The sequence below is a fragment of the Ostrea edulis genome, chromosome 10, assembly GCF_947568905.1.
Source record: "Ostrea edulis chromosome 10, xbOstEdul1.1, whole genome shotgun sequence".
In the NCBI taxonomy this organism is placed as follows: Eukaryota; Metazoa; Mollusca; class Bivalvia; order Ostreida; family Ostreidae; genus Ostrea; species Ostrea edulis.
The window spans coordinates 20,042,066-20,063,699 of record NC_079173.1 but is presented as its reverse complement, the minus strand read 5'-3'; the positions used below and the strand labels follow the sequence as shown (position 1 = coordinate 20,063,699).

The window sequence follows — 21,634 nt, the reverse complement described above, 5'->3', positions numbered from 1 at the left end:
GTCCCTATTAGGCCAACGGTAAAAATTGTTGAGTTTCCGCTAACGTTCCAGAAAAAAATAGGGTAAGTGGGTAGGAAATAATTTTTTTTTTTTTTTTAAATTTTATTTTTTCAAAGTATGCAAAAACATTGTAAACTCTAACAAGTGTAGTATAGGAAGGAGGAGAAAATCTTTGGCTGGACTGGGAATCAAACCCGGGACCCCTGCATTACTAGGCAGGTGCTCTAACCACTGAGCTATCCAGGCCAATATCCCGTCCGTATAGCCCTAATTACTACATTCCTCCCTCGTTAAGATCAATTATAACTTTATAATTGTCTTTCAATATCAACCCAGGTTCTTTTTGCCCCTGACAGGCCAACCTGCACCTGCACCAAATGTAGTATGGGAAGGAGAAAATCATTGGCTGGACCCCTGCATTTCTAGTCAGGTGCTCTAACCACTGAGCTATCCAGGCCGATATCCACGGTCCGTATAGCCCTAATTACTGCACAAGTTAAATGTTCTATTGAATTTTATACTTTCAAAATAAAATTTTGCTTAAATTGCTTTGCAAGTAAACTTTCAATCATAACATTTCACCCGTTATTGGCTGAGGATTATTTCCAGATGTTTTATAAGAAACTATATTTTTCAATGAAACATATCTTATTATCTAGCATAAAACACAAAAGTTAACTCCTCTATGCCACTATGCTCTACAAGTACCAGATATATTGTTTCTACATTTAGATTGGTTGTCATAGGAATACTTCTATTGGATATGTTTGACAGGAAAATAATGTGATGGTTTTGAAAAAATATATTAAATCATCACCAAAATATCAACATCATTAACATATTTTAAGTTTATTAATACATTTCTGGATGTATTTTCACAATCTAAATGGAACAAGGGTAAGAAGACAGTCTGGGCAGATCCCACTTATCCTAATGGGATCCAACTCTCTTCCAGCTAAAACTTTTTACCGGACATAAATTTTTATTTTAAAAACAATCTGCACATCTTTTTTTCCTCTCGGCTCTCACCAGCCATCAACAACTCGGATGCGCTCACTGCTTTATTTGCGGCCTTTTTCATAGTGTTTTCAGTTAGAACTGCAGCAGAAACCAAGGATGTGCATACAAATTTGACAGACTGGACATTCATGTCTGTCACTCTGCATCATGACCTCCATATAAAACTAGGGTCCCCGTCTAATGCCCGTTGAAATGATAGTATAAGACAGTGCATGGCTATAAATAGCCACCGTCTAAAAAAAACATAGGAGTTGGCAATTTTAACAAAAGAAAGTCTTCTATGAAAACATGACACTTGGCAGAGTCTCTCGACCGTCTGTTAACTTCAATTGTTAAATCATCGTTGCGTGAGCACGCATGGAGGTACTAGCCACTGGGTCAACCATCATCCATGCTGTTAGTTAGAAACATTATCAATGTTGTTTAAACGCTTGACACAATACCATGCAATTTTGTATATCATTAAAACGTTTGAATGACTTCATCTCAATGTCTAACTGAACTGAAAACCAAGAACCGGGAATACATTTTTTCCGGGAAAATAACGATTTTTTTTTTTAAATATCAAAAAAAAATTCTAGGGTCGGGGCTATAATTTAGGGTCGGTCGGGTTAGCGGAAACACAACACATTTTATCAGTGGCCTTATGGCCCAAACTACCCTTTGCAAACTTGAATCTACACTATGTCAGAAAGCTTTCATGTAAATGTCAACTTCTTTGGCCCAATGGTTCTTGAGAAGAAGATTTTTAAAGATTTTTCCTATATTTGTATGTAAAACTTTGACACCCCCCCCCCCCCCCCCACTTGTGGCCCCATCCTACCCCGGGGGCCATGATTTGAACAAACTTGAATCTGCACTATGTCAGAAAGTTTTCTTGTAAATGACTCATTATTTGCTTTACATGATTTTATCCCCAAGGGTACTAAAACTGTGTATATATCATGCAAATCAATTATTTTCCTATTGATTATGGTATTTTCCTGTTTATTATAATTTTGTTCAATAAAATAAATAAAATTATTGTTGTGACTTGAATTGTCTTAATTTAATTAACACTGGAAGTTCAATTTCATCCCTTTCTGGAAGCCATTTTTTGGGACATGGTTAGTGTCACAAACTTTCAACAAAAATCTCCCTTTTATGTCCCAAGTTGTGTCATAATTGTCTGTGATTTTTAAAATATTGGTATTGTGTCTTAAAAAAATCATATTTTCAAAAAATTAAATTTTCTTCCGTATTACACGAAATTATCGACTTTAGTAAATGGCTTATTTGACGTGCGAGTCTGTCAATGCCGGCATACAACTTTCACACCTAATTTCTATTCATTAAACCCTCCTTAAGCCGTATTTTGCTTGTAACATTTCGAAAACAACTTGTTTTCTTTATATATGTACAACGGTATGATTATCCAAGGTCTAATTCGAGTATTTTCTCGTTTTGAAAAAGTATATACTAATTATCTGTCCGATTTTCGTGTTACGTGAAATCTACTTTCATTATGCAAATGACATAGAAATGCTATAAATATTCGGGGAAATCCAGTTGCTCAAGCGCAGTCGGTATATCCGGGTCTCTTTTTAACTTAATTACGTCACACTCTTCATCGACAACAATTTCAAGATCAGCACGAAATATGTCTGTCCTAAGAGTTACGTGATGTTACGTGAAGAGATGAGTTACGTGAAAACAGAAAAAAAGTTGGATTTATTTCTGAACAAGTGATTACAAATTCAAAATGACAACATTATACATAAATGTGAGGTCCATGGTAATTAAAAAGAGCAGATTTTTTGTTGGCCAATCAATGGATTTGACTGTTCCCAGAATATATCAAAATTGACAGACATGCTAAAAATAGACACGTAACAATTACAGACATCAAAAACTTAAAGTGGAAAAATACGACTTAAGCGTTTTGAACCGCACAAAATTGTACCGATCATTGCTTTAACTATGAAAATAGAATGTTAAAATTATTGTTTTGTTCTCATATCTGACGGAATCCCATTGTTTTTATATAGATTTTGTGCATCACGTAACAGTTCCAGACATTTCACGCAACTAAATGTTTTTTATCAACACAAAACATTCCCTGTCGCTATATAACTTTATGTGCATTGGTGTTCAAGCACCGATGCTTTACAACATTGTTTGGGTGTTTGTTGTTGGTGGGGGTGTCTATTTTATTGCCCCTCAATTTATTTTACTATACTTTTGTCAATTTTAAAAGCACAAGAAAAAAATTACAGGGAGGGGGGGGGGTTGCAGGATAGTTTTTTAAATATAAACCATAGAGAATCTAATGGATGCTCCCTTATTCAATATTATTTCTAAACATTTTTTCCCTTTAAGCCCATAAACAGTGACCAGAATGGTATACATATAAAATGTCAAACATAAAGATTCTATATCATTGTAAATGTGGATCATGTACAATGTAACCCTCAAATGAGTACTGATTTTTCAGATTTTGTTACTCTTGTCCCAATCACTGGAATTATTTCAATCAAAATGTCCAGGATATACATGACTAATGTGTTAGAAAGTGCCCAATTTCAAAAACACTTGTTTCCAGCTCCTTAAATTAGAGATCTTACCATCTGTGCTTGTTAATATTTTGTGTTTTGTATATTTTTGGTTTTCTGTATATGTTTCTCAGGTTATTCATACCTGTATCTTGGATATGAGTTAACTGTATCATGCCTCCTTCATATCCTTGGTACTTCTTTATTACATATCTTAGACTTTTAAAATTCTTTAAACATAATGTGAGATTGCCTTACAAAAAAAAAAAAAGAAGAAAAGACAATAAACATGATAAACGTCTGTCTTGTTACGTGATTATATTTCCGATTACTTTGCTTTTTTCCATTTATACCAAATATCTACCACTCACCATGTAGTTTCAAAGATAGATATGGTTTAGCAGCTGTTGTCAAGAATGAAACTATAGCCATCATGTACAACATTTTGACACTATTTTGAAACTGACAGAAATATACTGCTAGTGTCTGCATTTAAGACTATGTTTAACAAGTACGATTACCAAATAAATATAGAAAGTTTAAATACCATTGGATATGTCATAAAAAAGAACACTATTATTTGTCATTATAAAGTATGATACGTGTGAAATAAGTTTCTTGGTTCTTTGTATTAGTTAAAAATTCTTTCTTATGTCTGTCCTGTTACGTGAGTTTTTCGGTACATACAACATGCAAAAAATGGCCTCTAAAATTAAAAATAAAAGTTAAACTATCTTTGCATCATTTTTTCTTGAAAATATAGGTATCATTGATTATAAAACAAGCAATTATAATGCTATAAAGCAAAGTTTAATTTTCACACTGTATGTCCCACCTTCTAAGACGTAAAGCAAATAATCAGTCAAATATCAGCTTTTCTGACTAAGTGGTTATTGAGATAAAGATTTTAACTATATAGTTGTATGTAAAACTTTGATCCCCCTTGTGGCCCCATCCTACCCCCGGGGGCCATGATTTGAACAAACTTGAATCTGCACTATGTCAGAAAGTTTTCAGGTAAAAATCAGCTTTTCTGGCTCAGTGGTTCTTGAGAAGAAGATTTTTAAAGATTTTTCCTATATAAATGTATGTAAAACTTTGATCCCCTATTGTGGCCCCATCCAACCCCCGGGGCCCATGATTTGAACAAACTTGAATCTGCATTATGTCAGGAAGCTTTCATGTAAATCTCAGCTTTTCTGGCTTAGTGGTTCTCAGTCTATGCGAAAGACATCGGACCTTCGGACCTGACCACTGTGCAGTGCCTCAGGTCCGATGTGTCATTTTCTACACCAGACTGGAATGTCCGATGTCTCTGTGCCCGGTTTTGAGCTTTACTATTTTGACGTGGAGTCATTTAAATGTTTGTTTAAGTAAACAATATCGCACAAATCCAAATACGCATGTACCATCTAAAGTATGATGATAATATGTGTCAGAGTAGGAAAATTGGAAGTCTGTTGAATACTTTGTCAGAGAAGAATAAAATATCAATAGCATTACTAGTATAATAAATAAGATTTCCTTGGTTCTGCATTTTCACTTTTTTACATTAGGTTTTTCAGACTGATAAAATTTGGTTCGGTCCGGTGTGTTCATTGGTTACACAGGACCGAATGTCCTGTGTGGTCCAAACAACTTTCGCATAGACTCGAGAAGAAAATTTGTGTGTAAAACTTTTGATCCCCCCTTGGGGCTCCATCTTATCCCCGGGGGCCATGATTTGAACAAATTTGAATCTGCACTATGATCCCCCCTTGTGGCCCCATCCTACCACCGGGGGGGGGGGGGGGGGGGGGGGGGGGGGGGCAGCATGATTTGAACAAACTTGAATATGCATTATGTCAGGAAGCTTTCATGTAAATCTCAGCTTTTCTGGCTTAGTGGTTCTTGAGAAGAAGATTTTTAAATGACCCCACCCTATTTTTGCGATTATCTCCCCTTTGAAAGGGATATGACCCTTCATTTGAACAAACTTGAAAGCCCTTCACCCAAGGATGCTTTTGGCCATGTTTGGTTGAAATTGGCCCAGTGGTTCTGGAGAAGAAGTCGAAAATGTGAAAAGTTTAACAGACAGACGGACAGACAGACAAAAAGCGATCAGAAAGGCTCACTCAGGTGAGTTAAAAAACAGAACATCCAATGACCAAAAAAAAAAAAAAATTCGCTCGCAACATTTTCACACGGTCGGTCGGGTGCGGGAAACAAAGCTATTTTTAATTTTGGCCTAATGTTGCGGTCTATGCCACTTCAGTGAGGTCTATGTCATCTTGTTTTGGCATAGACCCGTGGTCTATACCAAGTTTTAAACCAATTTCAAACACTGCTAGTGGCAATGCACAAACACAAACAGAACATAGGGTGTTTAAAATCTGTGTACTTACATTGGCTGCAATTCCCCCTACAAAAATGCGATTAGGAATGACTGTGCCGTATTTCGGTGCATGTGTACTGCTAAGTGGCGTGGAAGAAGGAGTTACAGATGGGGAAACATCAGCTGACAGAGACTGAAACAAAATTCATTACAAATTAAATTTACAGTGCACATCAACATCATAAATTCAGATAATTAGCATTAATTTCAACTCACTTAAATTTATGTTCAAATAATTAAAAGCGCACACTAACATTTACTCCAATTCACAAACTTGTGCTATTCAACAACTTTAATGTTGCTACAGCAGAGCTGCCAACATTATAAAATGGAAAATAGTAAGGCGGGGGTCAGGGGGGCGGCGCCTAGGACGCTGGAGATCTTTTCTGAATAAATATGTAACCTGAGCAATTTTAGGCACATTTCAAATCCAAATTTAATGAATTTAGACATACTAATTGTTATGCATTTTACAACTGCAAAAGATCAAATACATCTTTCATTGATTTTACTTTCTAAAACTTGTGTAAAAAATATTGTTACATTAGTATAATGATATATAATTTTACAGTTACTCTGTCAGTTATTCTGGCAATTTAAAAAAAAAAAAATTTTAGTTACTGAATCAGTTATTCGGGCAATTCTTTTTTTATGTCATTTTTGCCGCCGTGAGAAATGTTGAAGTTTGTCAAACAGATTGTACACTTTTACAAACTCCCCCTTTCTGTTTTTGAAACGAATACACATGTAGATGTTTACAGTGTACTTGCATATTGTTCTTTGAATTTCTAGCTTCATTAGGTTTTCTTCTTTGGGGGAGTATTGTTATTTCCATCAACACATGCTTTACGTTTAGTAACAGCTGCCATGTTTATTTCAAAGCATTAAAATGATCGAGACTCTGTATAGATATAGACTATGCAAACAAACGTAGTAACGACTATTGCTTGTTTATTATAAAAGTAAAAACCAATGACGGACAGTTCTAAAAATTTCGAAATGTCAAATAAGCGAAAATCGGACGATGTACAGTGAAATCGTAAGGCGTATTTTCGGCCCTAAAATCGTAAGCCTTACGCCAAAATCGTGAGGGTTGGCAGCTCTGCTACAGTGTGCGAAATTAACCATGGACCGATAGACAATGTCTATAGAAATTCTGAGTAAATAACTGGTTCCCCGCCGCTTGGGCCACTGATAAAATGTGTTGTGTTTCCGCTAACCCGACCGACCCTAAATTATAGCCCCGACCCTAGAATATTTTTTCGATATTTAAAAAAAAAAAATCGTCATTTTCCCGGAAAAAAATATATTCCCGATTCTTGGTTTTCGTTTTAGTTTGACATTGAGATGAAGTCATTCAAACGCTTTAATGATGTACAAAATCGCATGGTATTGTCTCAAGCGTTTCAACAACATGGCATGATGGTTGACCTAGTGGCTAGTACCTCACGCAACGGTGATTTAACAATTGAAGTTAACAGACGGTCGAGAAACTTTGCCAAATGTCATGTTTCCATAGTAGACTTTCTTTTGTTAAAATTGCCAGCCCCTATGGTGTTTTTAGACGGTGGCTATTTATAACCATGCACTGTTTTATGCTATCGCTTCAGTGGGCATTGCTGTATATACACGGCAGCGATTTTTTTCTAGGTACTGGTACCGGTACCAATTCGATTGGGAAAAATAGTGTCAAAATCAAACAAATTGGGAATTTTCTACCAATGTATCATCAAATGATTTCGACTAAAAGAAAAGGATAAAAAGAACAAAACAAGAAGTATTCATCTCTTTAAAAACTTTTTACGGTAATATTTGCTGTTGTGAGACATAAGGAATCGTCGTAGGCTCGTTTTAAAATAATCGTAGCTCTACAACATGTGTACATGTTTTGTACTTTTGATTTAATACCGGAAGTAAACATTTTAGTTAACTCGTACAACTTTTCGGACTAAGTAAATTACGATGTCAAATGTCTATTTCTCGGCAATTGAATTGGAAATTTTTAGTCTCAAATTTGGGAAAAATCTACGGTTTTTGGCATTGGGAATGGTACCATTTATCGGTACCAGTTATATAAGGGGGAAAAACGCTGCACGGGGACCCTAGTTTTATATGGAGGTCATGATGCAGTGACAGACATGAATAACCAGTCTGTCAAATTTGTATGCACATCCATGGTTTCTGTTGCAGTTCCAACTGAAAACACTATGAAAAAGGCCGCAAATAAAGCAGTGAATGCATCCGAGTTGTTGATGGCTGGTGAGAGCCGAGAGGAAAAAAAAGATATGCAGATTTTTTTTTTAAATAAAAATTTGTCCGGTAAAAGTTATAGCTGGAAGTGAGTTGGATCCCACTAGGATAAGTGGGATCTGCCCAGACTGTCTTCCTACCCTTGTTCCTTCTTAGATTGTGAAAATACATTCAGAAATGTATTAATAAACTTAAAATATGTTAATGATGTTGATATTTTGGTGATGATTTAATATTTTTTTCAAAACCATCACATTTTTTCCTGTCAAACATATCCAATAGAAGTATTACCATGACAACCAATCTAAATGTAGAAACAATATAGTTGGTACTTGTATAGTGGCATAAAGGAGTTAACTTTTGTGTTTTATGCTAGATGTTTTATTGAAAAATATTATTTCTTATAAAACATCTAGAAATTATCCTCAGCCAATAAGGCGAAGTAAAATTAATTAGTAGATTATCATTCAAACTTCACAAAAAAATGGGGCAGGTGGGAGGATTTTATTTTTTATTTTTCGCCATGGTATTCTTGACCTCGAAAATGCCTTCTCTCATTGAGAAAAGGATTTATAAATCATAATTACATGCATTTGTATTTGGGTTTCTAAAAGGCAAAGTGAAACAAAGTACGTTTACGATACCGGACCGGACATAAAAATATCTGGAAATCGTAATTTTGAAAAATAAAAAAAAAAATCGGGGCAGGGCGAATTTCGAGGGACGGGCGGGAATGATAATCTACTAATTAATTTTACTTGGCCTAACAGGTGAAATTTTATGATTGAAAGTTTACTTGCAATGCAATTTAAGCAAACTTTTATTTTGAAAGTATGAAATTCAATAGAACATTCAACTTGTTAGAGTTTACAACGTTTTTGCATACTTTGAAAAAATAAAAAAAAATTAAAAAAAATTTCCTACCTACCCTATTTTTTCCTGGAACGTTAGCGGAAACTCAACAATTTTTGTCGTTGGCCTTATTAAACATATATGAGAAGCGGAACTAGTTTATATGTATTATGCTGATGTTTCTTTTTACCCCTAATGTTTCACAATGTTATTACAACTCATTCGAATCAGATTATTCCATTTTCAACAGGGGGGGGGGGGGGGGATCAATTTCATATTTACTTCAATGTACACCATTTTTTGTGCAAATTCAGAATGTCCCTTTTGAACGGTTAAAATATGTGGAAGGTGCACGCACTGGAATCAAACTGAAAGCGGTCAGTACAACAAGTTTCAGCAAGGCTAAAGTCGCAGAAAATCATGAGAAAACGAAACGTAGTAGAAGTGACTTAGATGAAGAATCAAACAGTGAAACTGCATGAGCTGGAACAAAATGAAAAAGAAAACGAACTTCTAATTGAAAAGCTTGTGCATGAAATTGAAAAAAGAACATAATTAAACTATGCAGGGTTTGACATTTACCTTTTTGAGCACTAGACCAGTCGGGCTACTTCAAATGATTTTTGCTAGACCTGACCTTACATCCACTAGCCCTGACCAACTTTCCAGAAATTGATAGTTTTTCCATATTTAAATGTACTTAATTCAAATGACAAACATTAAGTTTGCATGAACTAAAACGTACTTAATTGTCTCAAAAAAGAGCTCTAGTCTCACCATTCAATTTAATGCTTTCATTTTCAAACACATTTTCTGTTTCTTTAAATTCTACCCGGCATGGAAATTCTCTAGTCTATATAAAATAAATGACCTCAACCGCTTTTTATAATCTCTATTTCATAAGCCCTGCTTTGTTTCTTCCCAACCTTTTACTTTTTTTCTCTTGGAACATCTTTCCTTGAGGACGAGCAGTTGTATTTGAATATAGGCATTCCTGCACATATGTCAACACCGACAAATGGCTTTTTATGACGTAATTTATTAATTTCATAAATACTTTCTTATATTTGATTCAAATAAACTGGGTTTTTTTTTAAACAAAATGAAAATAAATTCATCTACATGTAAAACATAACTTTACATACATCAACATCGAGTAGATTTCATAAAACATTACATCCAACCGCGACTTATTTATTCAATGATTGAGATAAGCAAATTGCTTAATGTGACAATGGCGCGTTACCAGCTATTGTCAATGTTATATTTCTAAAATGAATGCGCCAAATTAAAATTTTTAAGAGACATTTTAAAATGACAAGTCCGAGAGACCAGTAAATTATAATCTAAACACTACTGACAGACTGTAAAACCGTGGATAACTTTAGTTTTATTATTTGTGTTAAATTTACGTTTTGTTAAAGTAAGGATTCTCGTCGTGATTGTCCGCGTCATCATCTCCTTCTGCTCCTGCATTGTCTACTGCCAGTATTGGCTGATCATTAAGGCGAAAATTAATGTAAGTTTGCCCTTTGTCAGGCTTCAGAATTTTTTTTCGTGGCATTTCCAGTCCATGCACATTGAAATTGCAATTTAACGGTATTAACCAATCAGATAACTTTTTACTGTTTGATTAGACACTGAGGAAATCTAAGTCATACTTGCGCTTAAAAGAACGTAAAGTTGAACGATTACTAAAGCATTAAGTCTCAATATACCTGGCGAATTGCCAATACGAAGCTAAAGTGACCAGGGTTAAAATGTAAATATGTTAAAAGAGTACCCCTGACTTCGCTGATGGAAGGGGAATGGTTTGTTGTTCTATTCTTCCAAAGGGTGTTATTTAAATCAAAGTTAAAATGTTTCCTCTTCCCCCTCCCCCTTCGTTTTGCGGTAGGATTCATTAACTCACTCATCCCAGTATTTCATCTACACAGACTAGCTCAATTAGGACGTCACAATAGACAGTTATGACGTCATCATTGATTGGGATGCTTGCTCTGTTTTTTGGGGTTTTTTTTAGCGTTATAGTCCTTGGTAAATTTAATTCCTCTCACTCCCCTCTCTTATTTTGGCCTACATTTACTTATTAGGTAAAAGTAGGATATCAAAAGTCATTTATTAAAGATGTGATATTATAGACAAAGCAATTTTTAGGGCAAATTCCTTATTGAAATAAGTTTGATTGACTTGAAATAACACAAAAGGTAGACTCTCCAGGATTGCTCATGTTAACATCCTTAGAGGCCATTTCAGTTTGTTTTTTTCTACAACTTCCTTTTTATTTCACATCAGATTTCTTAAATACAATTTGGTAATATTTTTGGGAATCAAAATTATGTGTTTTTCACTCAATTCTGGGACTTTATTTCAATTTTCAAATTTACCAAGGGGAAGAACTCTGCTGGAAACAGTGATGTGAAGAGGGCAATTTTTGTTCACTCATTTCAAGACATAATTAACAATAACTCCCCATGTATGATACATCATTTTATTCGGAAAAACTTCAATTTTTAAACAGTGAAGGTATTTCATAATGTAGAATTTCCGCAGTCTTTAAAGTCTCAATATATCTGGCGAATTGCCAATACGAAGCTAAAGTGACCAGGGTTAAAATGTAAATATGTTAAAAGAGTATTTTATAGAATTTAAATAGTTTCATTGTAGTTGATATCTGTATTAATATAGGGAGGTGACCATTCTACATTGATCTGGTGCCTTTTAATGGGATTCGAAACTGTGACTGTGAGATGTAGGAGAGTTTGACTTGTAGATGGGTACTTTTACTTTCACTTTAAATGGTAAGTTGAAAACAGCACGATACATCTTTGATGCAAAATATCTCGAAAAGTAATCAAGGACCCTATTGCAAATTTGGCCTTGTTGGAAATGTTAGGATTTTTGCTAAAGTTGAAACCTGTCATTATACTGTGCAAATTTTTTTTTGGGAATCACGAGGGCTTGAAAATGGGTCGATTATCGTCATTTTTGGGCTTTCTAGACGTTCCGTCCCTTAGTCGATTCATCCAACTACCGATCCGTCCCTAGACTATCCGTCCCCTAGTTAATACGTCCCCTAGTCGATCCGGCCCAGAAAACATATTTTTTCAAGTGCTATTTACAGTACTGAATTGGTTTAATTCATCTGCCTATTTCATCTTCATGGTGTGTGTGCTGCTGATATCTTCTGTCATGAGGTAGTCATCCTTTAATATGCTCTATGGTATTTATGGCTTGATTGAAAACTAATTATCTTGATCACACGTAATGTATATTAATCTTCTTGAGACTATTTATCAAAACAAATGTCTCTTCTTTTATTTGTTCCTCCATATTGAAATAAGCTTTCAGTATTTCCCCAAAAAAAGAGATGTTTTGATATTTGACAGCTTTTTCTAAGACCATTATACGCCTAACAATATTCGATAAAGTGGGCTTCATTTTCAATACAAAGAATACCTTTTGTTTTTAGACAAAATTTACAGTCTCATTTCTTGGAATATTTCTATACCTGCCACATTCTACTTCCAAATCATGAGTAATTCTTTGAACTCCTGGAGTTTAAAAAAAAAAAAAACAAAAAAAAACACAACAAAAAAACAAACATAACTTCTAATAGTTAGCTTACTGTAAGCTGGTAATTATTAATCAAAGGTTGCACAACAATGCAGTTATAAAAACTGTTTTCACTAAAATAAGTGTTTTCACAATGATCAGTGGATATGGAACATGCTTTTACATTGATTGCTATACATAGTTGAATAACGATGTTTTTACAATAATTAATGAGCACATATTTTCATAACCATCACACTTCTAACAAAAATTATAAATCCTAGTTAAGGGTTGTATAAACAATTTTATTTACAAGTCTAACTTCGGCAGTTATCTAATTTTGATAACTATAACTGCAATATATGTGCAAAAACTTCCCTTTTTATTAAGTAATAATCATTTATTATATCTTTGATCCAAAAAAAATTGGAGGGGCCGGATCGACCAAGCAAAATGGGCCGAATCGACCATGGGACGGACTGTCTAGGGACGGATCGACTAGGGATGGACCGACTGTGGGACGGAACGACCTGCTACCCATTTTTGGTGACATTTTACTCTCAGGATGACAGGTGCTCAGGGTTGGGTGGTTTTAACCAGCGGTTTTAACCGTCCCGGTCAATACTCCCTAAGTGGTCAATACTGGTCAGCTGAGATTTAAACTGTCTTTTTCCCATTTTTGTATATTTTTTGCAAAGACAAGTTAAGCCTTTTCATTATGATATATGGATCAATTGGTTATCAATAATTTTCATTGATAATTAGATGTAATTTCATAAGTTTAATATATTTGGTTTGCTGAAACTGTGACCATAATATCTTCAGAACTATAAAAGAGGGTAACTATAGCATAACTGGACAATAGGATCTGCTTATACATGTACATGGACAGATTAAGAATAACAGGTAGCTGGACATTAAATAAACACAGTGATTTAATATGAATTGGGTGACAGATGCTGTAGATAAACAATGTGTTGCAATGTACAGAGCAGGAGATGTACCTGAGCACAGGAAACAGAGTTGACAGGTGTTAATTAGCATACTCTGGGACCATAGAGAACCAGTGTACATGTTATTGTTATGAAAACATCACCAACACACACCCTAAAATATTTATTTAACAGTTAAATGAAGATTTGAAACAATAGGTAGTTCTTGATAAACTAAAGAATTTGAACAGAAATAGAAAACACTTCCCCCATCATACTATCTAAAGCTTCAACAAAACATTTGGAATTTCTATGATATTGTTGAGGACAACAACAATACCACAGCAAGATGTAAAGACTGCAATGCTGTTGTCATTGCCAAAGTAATACAGCCACGAAACAGTTTTTAATTTTTACAATAAAATTTTACATCTTCCCCTATTTAATTGAGTCATTTACATTATTTATTTAATATTATGACTTGCAAGTATATTATAAACTGATAGTGCATGTTATGAGTTACAGTATTTACCATAATGGCCACTGAAACATTTAAAATAACCAACAACACAGACTATAATGACCAAACAATTTTCAATCAACCAGTATTGACCACTATTGACCGGTTTTAACCAGTATTGACCACCGGCCCGGTCAATACTCATATTGACCACTTTTTTGCCAACCCTGCAGGTGCTTGAGTGTATTTCAACCCATTACCAGGCTAGCAGCAGGTGTCATCATGGACCTTCAAAATCTTTCATATGTGTACTTTCAAGATGCATATACATTATGTGAAAAAATTGGTTGCCATGGTAACAAAATATGAAATATAAAAAAATGGTCTCATGGAGGCGAATTTTCCTCCATTTTCTGGTAGTTTGAGACCTTAACAGAGATAAAGATTTTTCAAGCACTTAATCTATATAGATTTAGTGGGGGATCAGCTCAAAAGTTAAAAAGTTTGGATATCTACTACGTCAGTGGGGAAAAGCTCAAACTAGGTATATCGACGATGTGCGCCACAACGGCGCAGTGTTTCAATATTCTATGCGCCATTCTTTGATTTAATGCAACTATGGCGCAGGGCGCGTGCTTATCCCAATCACTGTTTATTAGAACTAAAAATAGAGATTGTGTCATCATGTGGTTCAAAATTGCTCGCAAAGTCTACAGTTATTCTTTTTTAGTTAAGAATAAAATATCTTATGGTTTAAAGTAAAGTTTCTTGTTTATTTTTTCAACACGACCAGTCGGACCAGTAAATCGACATTTTACCCGACCAGGCCTATCATTTAGTAGACTCAGTCGGTCGGACGTGCCTTAGTGTCAAACCCTGCTATGAATGAATTACCAAATCAAATTTGTGTCTATCAATATTTATTTTTTAATGATTGCATGTTAAATTTTGGTCTATAGAAATTTGTTGTGGTCTACAGGAAATGAAATGACTATGTTAGTTAGTTTTGCACACTGTGCTAGCAATATCAGATGAAACACGAGTAAAGAAATCTTTGAAACTAGAGGTGGGAGAAAATATTGATACCTGGCGATTTTTCTCATTAAAATATGATTTCAGCGATTTTTTCCCTTATATAACTGGTACCGATAAACGGTACCATTCCCAATGTCAAAAAACATTGATTTTCCCCAATTTTGAGACTAAAAATTCCCAATTTACTTGCCAAAAAATAGACCGCCGACATCGTAATTTACTTAGTCTAAAACGCTGTACAAGTTAACTAAAATGTTCACTTCCAGTGTTAATCGAAAGTACAGATCATGGCAGTGCGCGTTTTGTAGAGCTACGACGATTCTAAAATGAAGCTACGATGATTCCTTATGTATCACAATAGCAAACATTACGGTAAAAAGGTTTATAAAGGGATGACTACTTCTTGTTTTGTTCTCTTTTTTCTTTTCTTATAGTTGAAATTATTTGCCGATACATTGATAGAAAATTCCCAATTTGTTCGATTTTGACGCTATTTTTCCCAATTGAATGGGTACCGGTACCAGTGGGTAGAAAAAAATCGCTGGATTTATTATATAAGCATTGAATTGTCAGTACAAAATGATGAGGCCCATGGGCCACATCACTCACCTGAGCCCTGCCGTTGTTCAAATGCCTAAAAGACTAGGATATAAATGTTTTAAATAGAAAAAAATATTTATGAAAATTGAAAACTTTACATGTCAATTCTTATGAACAAACTGGAAAAGCCTTTCACTCAAGAATGGTTGAAACTGAGCCCACACAGAAATCCATAAAAATGGAACTATTATAAAACTGAGCCCAAACCGAAATCCATAAAAATGAACGAAACCAGATATAAACAGCATGACCCACAATTTTGGTCATTTCGGGTACCAAGGCCTTCTGTAGCAGCCTTACTTAACTACAACACTTCAAATCAATCATTGAACAGATTCTCAAAGACAGAATCCAGGGATTGTTTTAGGGTCTGTAGGGGGTCGAAATAGGACCCCATTCCCAATGCAACAAGAGTACCACAAACAATACAGAACCCCTACCCCAGGGATCATGAAATTTACAATTTTGGTAGAGGTCTTCCTGCTCTACATCACTATATGCATTTAGTTTTTCTTACATGTGTGTGGTCCTTGAGAAGATTTTTGAAAATTGGTCAATTTTAGGCAGTTTTTGCCCCACCCCTAGGGCCCAAAGGGTGCTGAAGTCCTGAAATTTACAATTTATGTCCCCCTTGTCCCACTGATGCTTCATATCAAATTTGAAAAGAATTGGACTTGTAGTTATTAAGAAGAAGTTAAAAATGTTCGATTGTCAACGCATGACGACGGATGAAAACCAATAGCAATAGGTCACCCGAGTTTACTCAGGTGACCTAAAAAGTTCTAAATCTGCTTGATATTACAGTTTCTGTTTCATCCAATATACCTTCTATTTTTATACTCTTTTATGTGTATTTCAATTTATAATTTATGATACAAGTAGTTGAGACTTGGAACTAGATCAAGTGTTGTAATTTATCAATTTGGTTCATATATTTTTCCAAATAGAACACCATTTCTTAAAAAAGTTTGAAGTAATTTACTCACTAATAATTCAAAAATTTGGTCTCTCACCCCCTCTTTTTTTTAGTTCCATTTTAAATTTTAAGACAAGATCTTGAAAATTATGTGAAATTTTAGAAATTGACATTACTCCTATTATGTATTTTTAAACTCTCAAATTCGATATCATGAATTTTTTCATATATCAAGTGCAAAAAGATCATTATTTATCAATTGTAATAAACTTTTTTAAAATTATTATCTTTATTGTTAGAAAACAAGATTATGAAATCATTGATTTCTGTTGCTTATATTGTGTTGACACCAACATACATATCAAATTTAATTGAATGAATTTTAAGAGCAAAAAGGTCATGTTTAGAACACTGTAGCTCAATAACAAGCATTGCGACTCCAGTTTCTCTTTTTTTCAATTTCCCAATTCTCCAACATAGAAATTAAAAATACACTTCCCAAAAAATTGACATTACTCTAAATGTCAGGTGCGAAATTCTTTAAACAAATTTCCCATTTACAATGAAACATCACTATTTTTCCCAAACTTGAAGGCCCTAGCCCCTGGATTCAAGGGGTAAATAAAAAAAACACTGAAAGACAGGTTGGTTTTTTTTTTCAATTCCCAAACATGAAAACAATATTCAAAGCAGGGTAGCCTTATTTTTTTTTTTATAAATCATAGGCCAACAGATTACAATTTTTGATTCAAAATTGTCATGTAAACCCAATTTTTTGGCTTTTGCTTATTTAAATGAGGTAAGCTTTGAGTTTGACCAAAATGCAAATCGGAAGAAGTCCAACTATTCCTTTTAAAAATGCACTGGTTTGGTTTTCTCCCTAGATCTACTTCTTTTAGCCATGGAACATTTTTCCCAATTTCATGCAAATGTCACTATTTTCCCCTATTGGAAAGGCCCAGGCCAGCCCCTTGAAATCAAGACCTTTAAAATTCGAATTAGAAACTTTGATTTCGAGTCTTGATCTAAATATATTTTACACAAGGTATTTGAAGTAAATACCTTTTTTCAGAATTGAACAGAATTAACCCATGACTCAAAACCTTGCAATGCACACTTTAGTATGTGATCTAGCGTTCTAGAACCTTGCGTAGGAGACGATGCAAGTTCGTAACATCAGAGACACATCTATGGTTGTTCGTCATGTGGTACTATCTCAACTAGGCCTACACGAGGTAAATTTAAAATATATTTCCACGAATATTAAAACAAGACCGAGACTGCGAGAGGACCTTTGGGTTGCTTTCAACTTGCGCAAAGACATCTCTGTCATAAAACACGTTTTCCTAACTGAAACCTGATGCGGGACATGATGTGCTAATTTTAGCTTTTGTTGTGCCTTCCTATCTCTGCACGATAACCATGATAACTGCTGCATGCTGTTCAGAATCACTTACCTTAAATACATACGCTAGGCTGTAAGGTACAAATTTTACTCACCATTCTGTGGGAGACCAAAAGCACTCTCCTACCATATATATAAAAATAACAAATCTATACGTATATATATAAATAATACAACGGATACTCCTTCTCCACGAATGATCTTTGCAGCCGAAAGTTTGATGAGTCGGAGAGTGTGCGACTCGTCCATTGATGGGGGGCTCAGGATGTGTTGAGTGTACGACTAGACATAAAACATCATGAAATGATATATTTCATTAAGATGGGTAGCATTGTATTTATTATGTACATAATTTCATAGAGTTCTGTTCAATTGAAATGAGTCAGCTTACAAAACACCCAAAATGTAAATTTCTGGGATCTTTCCACCCCTATAACTTGAAATCGTCCAAGAACTTCTTCCCGCCTGACAAGTGCTCAACACTTCGTGACGTTTGGTGACGTACCCGAGATGGCACCATCTCTCTCTCTCTCTGTTTCTCTCTCTCTCTCTCTCTCTCTCTCTCTCTCTCTCTCTCTCTCTCAAATTTATAATATATTAGTTTATTTTTCACAATTTCAAATGTATAAATATCGTAGAAAAATTCTTTGTCGGTTTGTTTTTCTCTCTCTCATGTCTTATATATCTTTTTTGCTTGTGTGCGATACTAGCTAGCACGAACGAAGTTAATCAGTAAATTTTATGCCCTCTTTTTATATGAATTCATTTTATGAAAATTTGTGCCATGAAACCATTTTTCATTGTTTGCATTAATGTGTCTCTGCCTGTTTATAATATGTTATATAAAGTCCGTTTTTTGTTAATTTCTACATCTAATGAAAACCACCCGTCTTCTTAAAGTAGACTGTGAAAGTATTGAATGTTGTAACATATCGACTTTGACAATAAGGCATTAAATTAACAACAACGACGACAAGAAAATATTCGCATATGAATTCTAACAATGTTCATCTTATAAAAGATACAATCACTGCTATAAGTTATTTCCCCTCCCCCCTTTTCTCTGTTTATATAGGCTAGTCTAAGGATAAGGCGGCGGGTGATTTTAATCCTACTGAGATCTTGAGGCCTATACTTTATTTTAATATGAGCCCCGAGGAGCCATTTAACACATTAGATATAATATCTAGATAAAACAATCTCCCCGAGGGGCCATTTAACACGGTAAATAATGTCTAAAAACAATCTATAATGAAATTTTTAAGATCGCGATGAGTGCAAGAAAATATTTTTTACAATGAATCCCGCTGTAGTAGTTAGTGGAATCTTCTCATTTGTTGTTTGCATGCAGCCGTTTAACGGTCACAAAGTGAGTTTTGCCGGCGAATTTTAAATATCATTCTATAAACATAAGCTAGGGATGTAAATGATTATTTTCTTCGGTACCACCGACGTTCGATTTTTATTTTTTTTTTTTCATTCGAATAGCTGGTAAAAAAAAAAAAAAAAAAAATGTCTGCAGGTTTACTTGTATCAAGACTACGCAACTTAAACTCAATATTTTTTTTTAAAGAAAATTAACTCTGTATAAAGTGTATTATTAAAAGCACCATTAACAAATATGTTCTTTCTAAATATGTACATATATCTGTCTATGTATGTGCTCTGGACAATGGGTGAAGGTATTAAATTAAATGTCATAATTTGCATTTAATTTGAAATAAGCAGAGTGTCATGCATGCCGTCTAAATTAATATGACATAATGGATTGGGGTCTACCGGACGGGACTTGTACGGTTAACTGAGCACTAGTCGGTGAGAATTCACACCTCACTCACCGCTCACAGTCATGCTGTCAAAGCCTTTATACTCTAGGTGTTTAAATCAGGTTTATCCAATACATTGATACACGATATTACGTGACAAATTTATTTCATTTTTAAAAATATGACATCAAATTTAAAAAAACAAAAAAAACAATATCCTGAGGGGGGATTCAGGTTAGAATAAGTCTTTGACACACTCATTCCAGAAAAAGGTGCATTTTGAACAAAATCAGTGTCGCCGGATTTAAGAACTTAATACAGAAGAAAAGAGAACCAATGAAAAACAAACAAAAAAAATCTCTATTTCAAGGCAGTTAAATAAACTTTTAAAATATATACAATTTAAAAGGTCTAGTTTCACTAAATCCCCATGATTCAGTTTGTTGCTGAACCAAAATATGGTTCCAGATTTTGTCAACTATAGCTACTTCAAATAAATAGCTTTTCGGAAGAAAAAAAAAATATTTGTAGGCCTAGGCCTACAACAATTCATTGTCCGTAAAAAAAAAAAAAATAATTAAAAAAAAAAAAAATCATATGTATAATGTATTAGACTTGCTCAAGTCTCTATGTTTAATAATCATTGCTCTCTTTAATACTTTTTTTAAAATGATGCCAAACATAGAGACTTGTAAACCCTGCAAAAAATCACCGACCAGAATACGGTCGGTAAAGGGGTCATATTACAATGCTGCAGTGTGGTGCTCCAGAATCCCTGAGAAGTTGACAGGTGATGTATGGCTATGGGGATTTCCAAAATGTTACAAAGTTGAACAATTAAAACTTCTCTGAATAAAAATGAACACAGAAATATCTAATATTCTAAAGCCATATCAAAAGGATTATATCAGTTGTCTATAAGTGACTTAAAATTTAACCAGAAACTAATCTCCGAGATGTTCTATGTCCATAGGATTGCAACAAACTTCCTATTGTTCACTTACAGTTTGTCTTAAGTTTCAAAACACTTTCATTCACCTAGTTATTGACTTCTCTTGGACATATGTTTCAATTAACACAAAATATTCTGTCTTTGATGATCCTTGGAATAACTTTGCAAAATTCACCATGTAATAATTGTAATTAGTTCTGTTTTACTGTTACTTTATCACAAAACCAGAAAAAAAAATCACAATTTTGAAAATTCAGACAGACAATTTTGTATACCTTATTTATAGTTTAGGCACAATCATAAGATGAGTTACTAATTAAAATATTTCTGTTGTATCAAACACACCCCATTTGCAAACGTTGGACTGCTCCATTGTTTCCGTATAATGGAATTTCCAACTTCAGCAAAGTTTTCATCACCATTCTTTAATATGGTGATAGATATTCCCTTTATCCTGACAGGGCAGACCTTCAGAGCATGGGAACTTGTCACTTTTGCAATGAATATTGAAACTGAATTATGAAATCAAGAAAGAAATATTTATAATACATCATATCCGTTTAATCAACATTGTTCATTCACGTAAAGTATAGATAAATGAAGACTAAAATACAAATCTAAAATCCTTAGATCATTGGCTAGTATCATTATCCAAGCAAACACTTCACTATGTTTATTTTGATTTTTTAAAAATGTCATTTATCATGCATTGGAAATTAAACAAGTAACACTAAATGTGTGGTATTTGCACACTGAAAACATTAAGACCACATGCTCTGTTCTGAATGTGCGCTGCTCATTATAATGACAACACAATTGTAAGACTTTCATAATATGTAAATTGATATCAAATTGAATTCTATTGAATAGGATACAAAATATATCAATAAATCAATCCTTTCATCAGTATACTTTTTGGTGTACTAGTACATAAGTTAGGAAGGGAAAAGCAACTGATTTTGTCAATAAAATAACCAATAGATAAT

The 21,634-nt window shown here is 34.2% G+C and overlaps 1 protein-coding gene across 7 annotated transcripts in view; it reads right to left on the bottom strand.

The window, feature by feature from the left end:
* LOC125665466 (protein boule-like) overlaps nucleotides 1–18,171 on the bottom strand; it is a 53,099-nt gene extending 34,928 nt beyond the window's left edge. For 5 of the 7 annotated variants that reach the window (XR_008799430.1, XM_048898106.2, XM_056152182.1 and 2 more), the window contains exons 1-2: nucleotides 18,026–18,159; nucleotides 5,936–6,058 (exon numbers count right to left, since the gene is read on the bottom strand). Coding sequence is in view for 6 of the 7 variants with exons in the window: in XM_048898106.2 (XP_048754063.2) it covers nucleotides 5,936–6,058; nucleotides 18,026–18,028 (126 nt within the window). In the remaining variant the exon portion in view is untranslated. Of the gene's footprint in view, nucleotides 1–5,935; nucleotides 6,059–18,025 lie in introns of all 7 variants that reach the window. The other 2 variants (XM_048898103.2, XM_048898102.2) reach the window with 2 other exon arrangements.
* Between the last annotated feature and the right edge of the window lie 3,463 nt (nucleotides 18,172–21,634).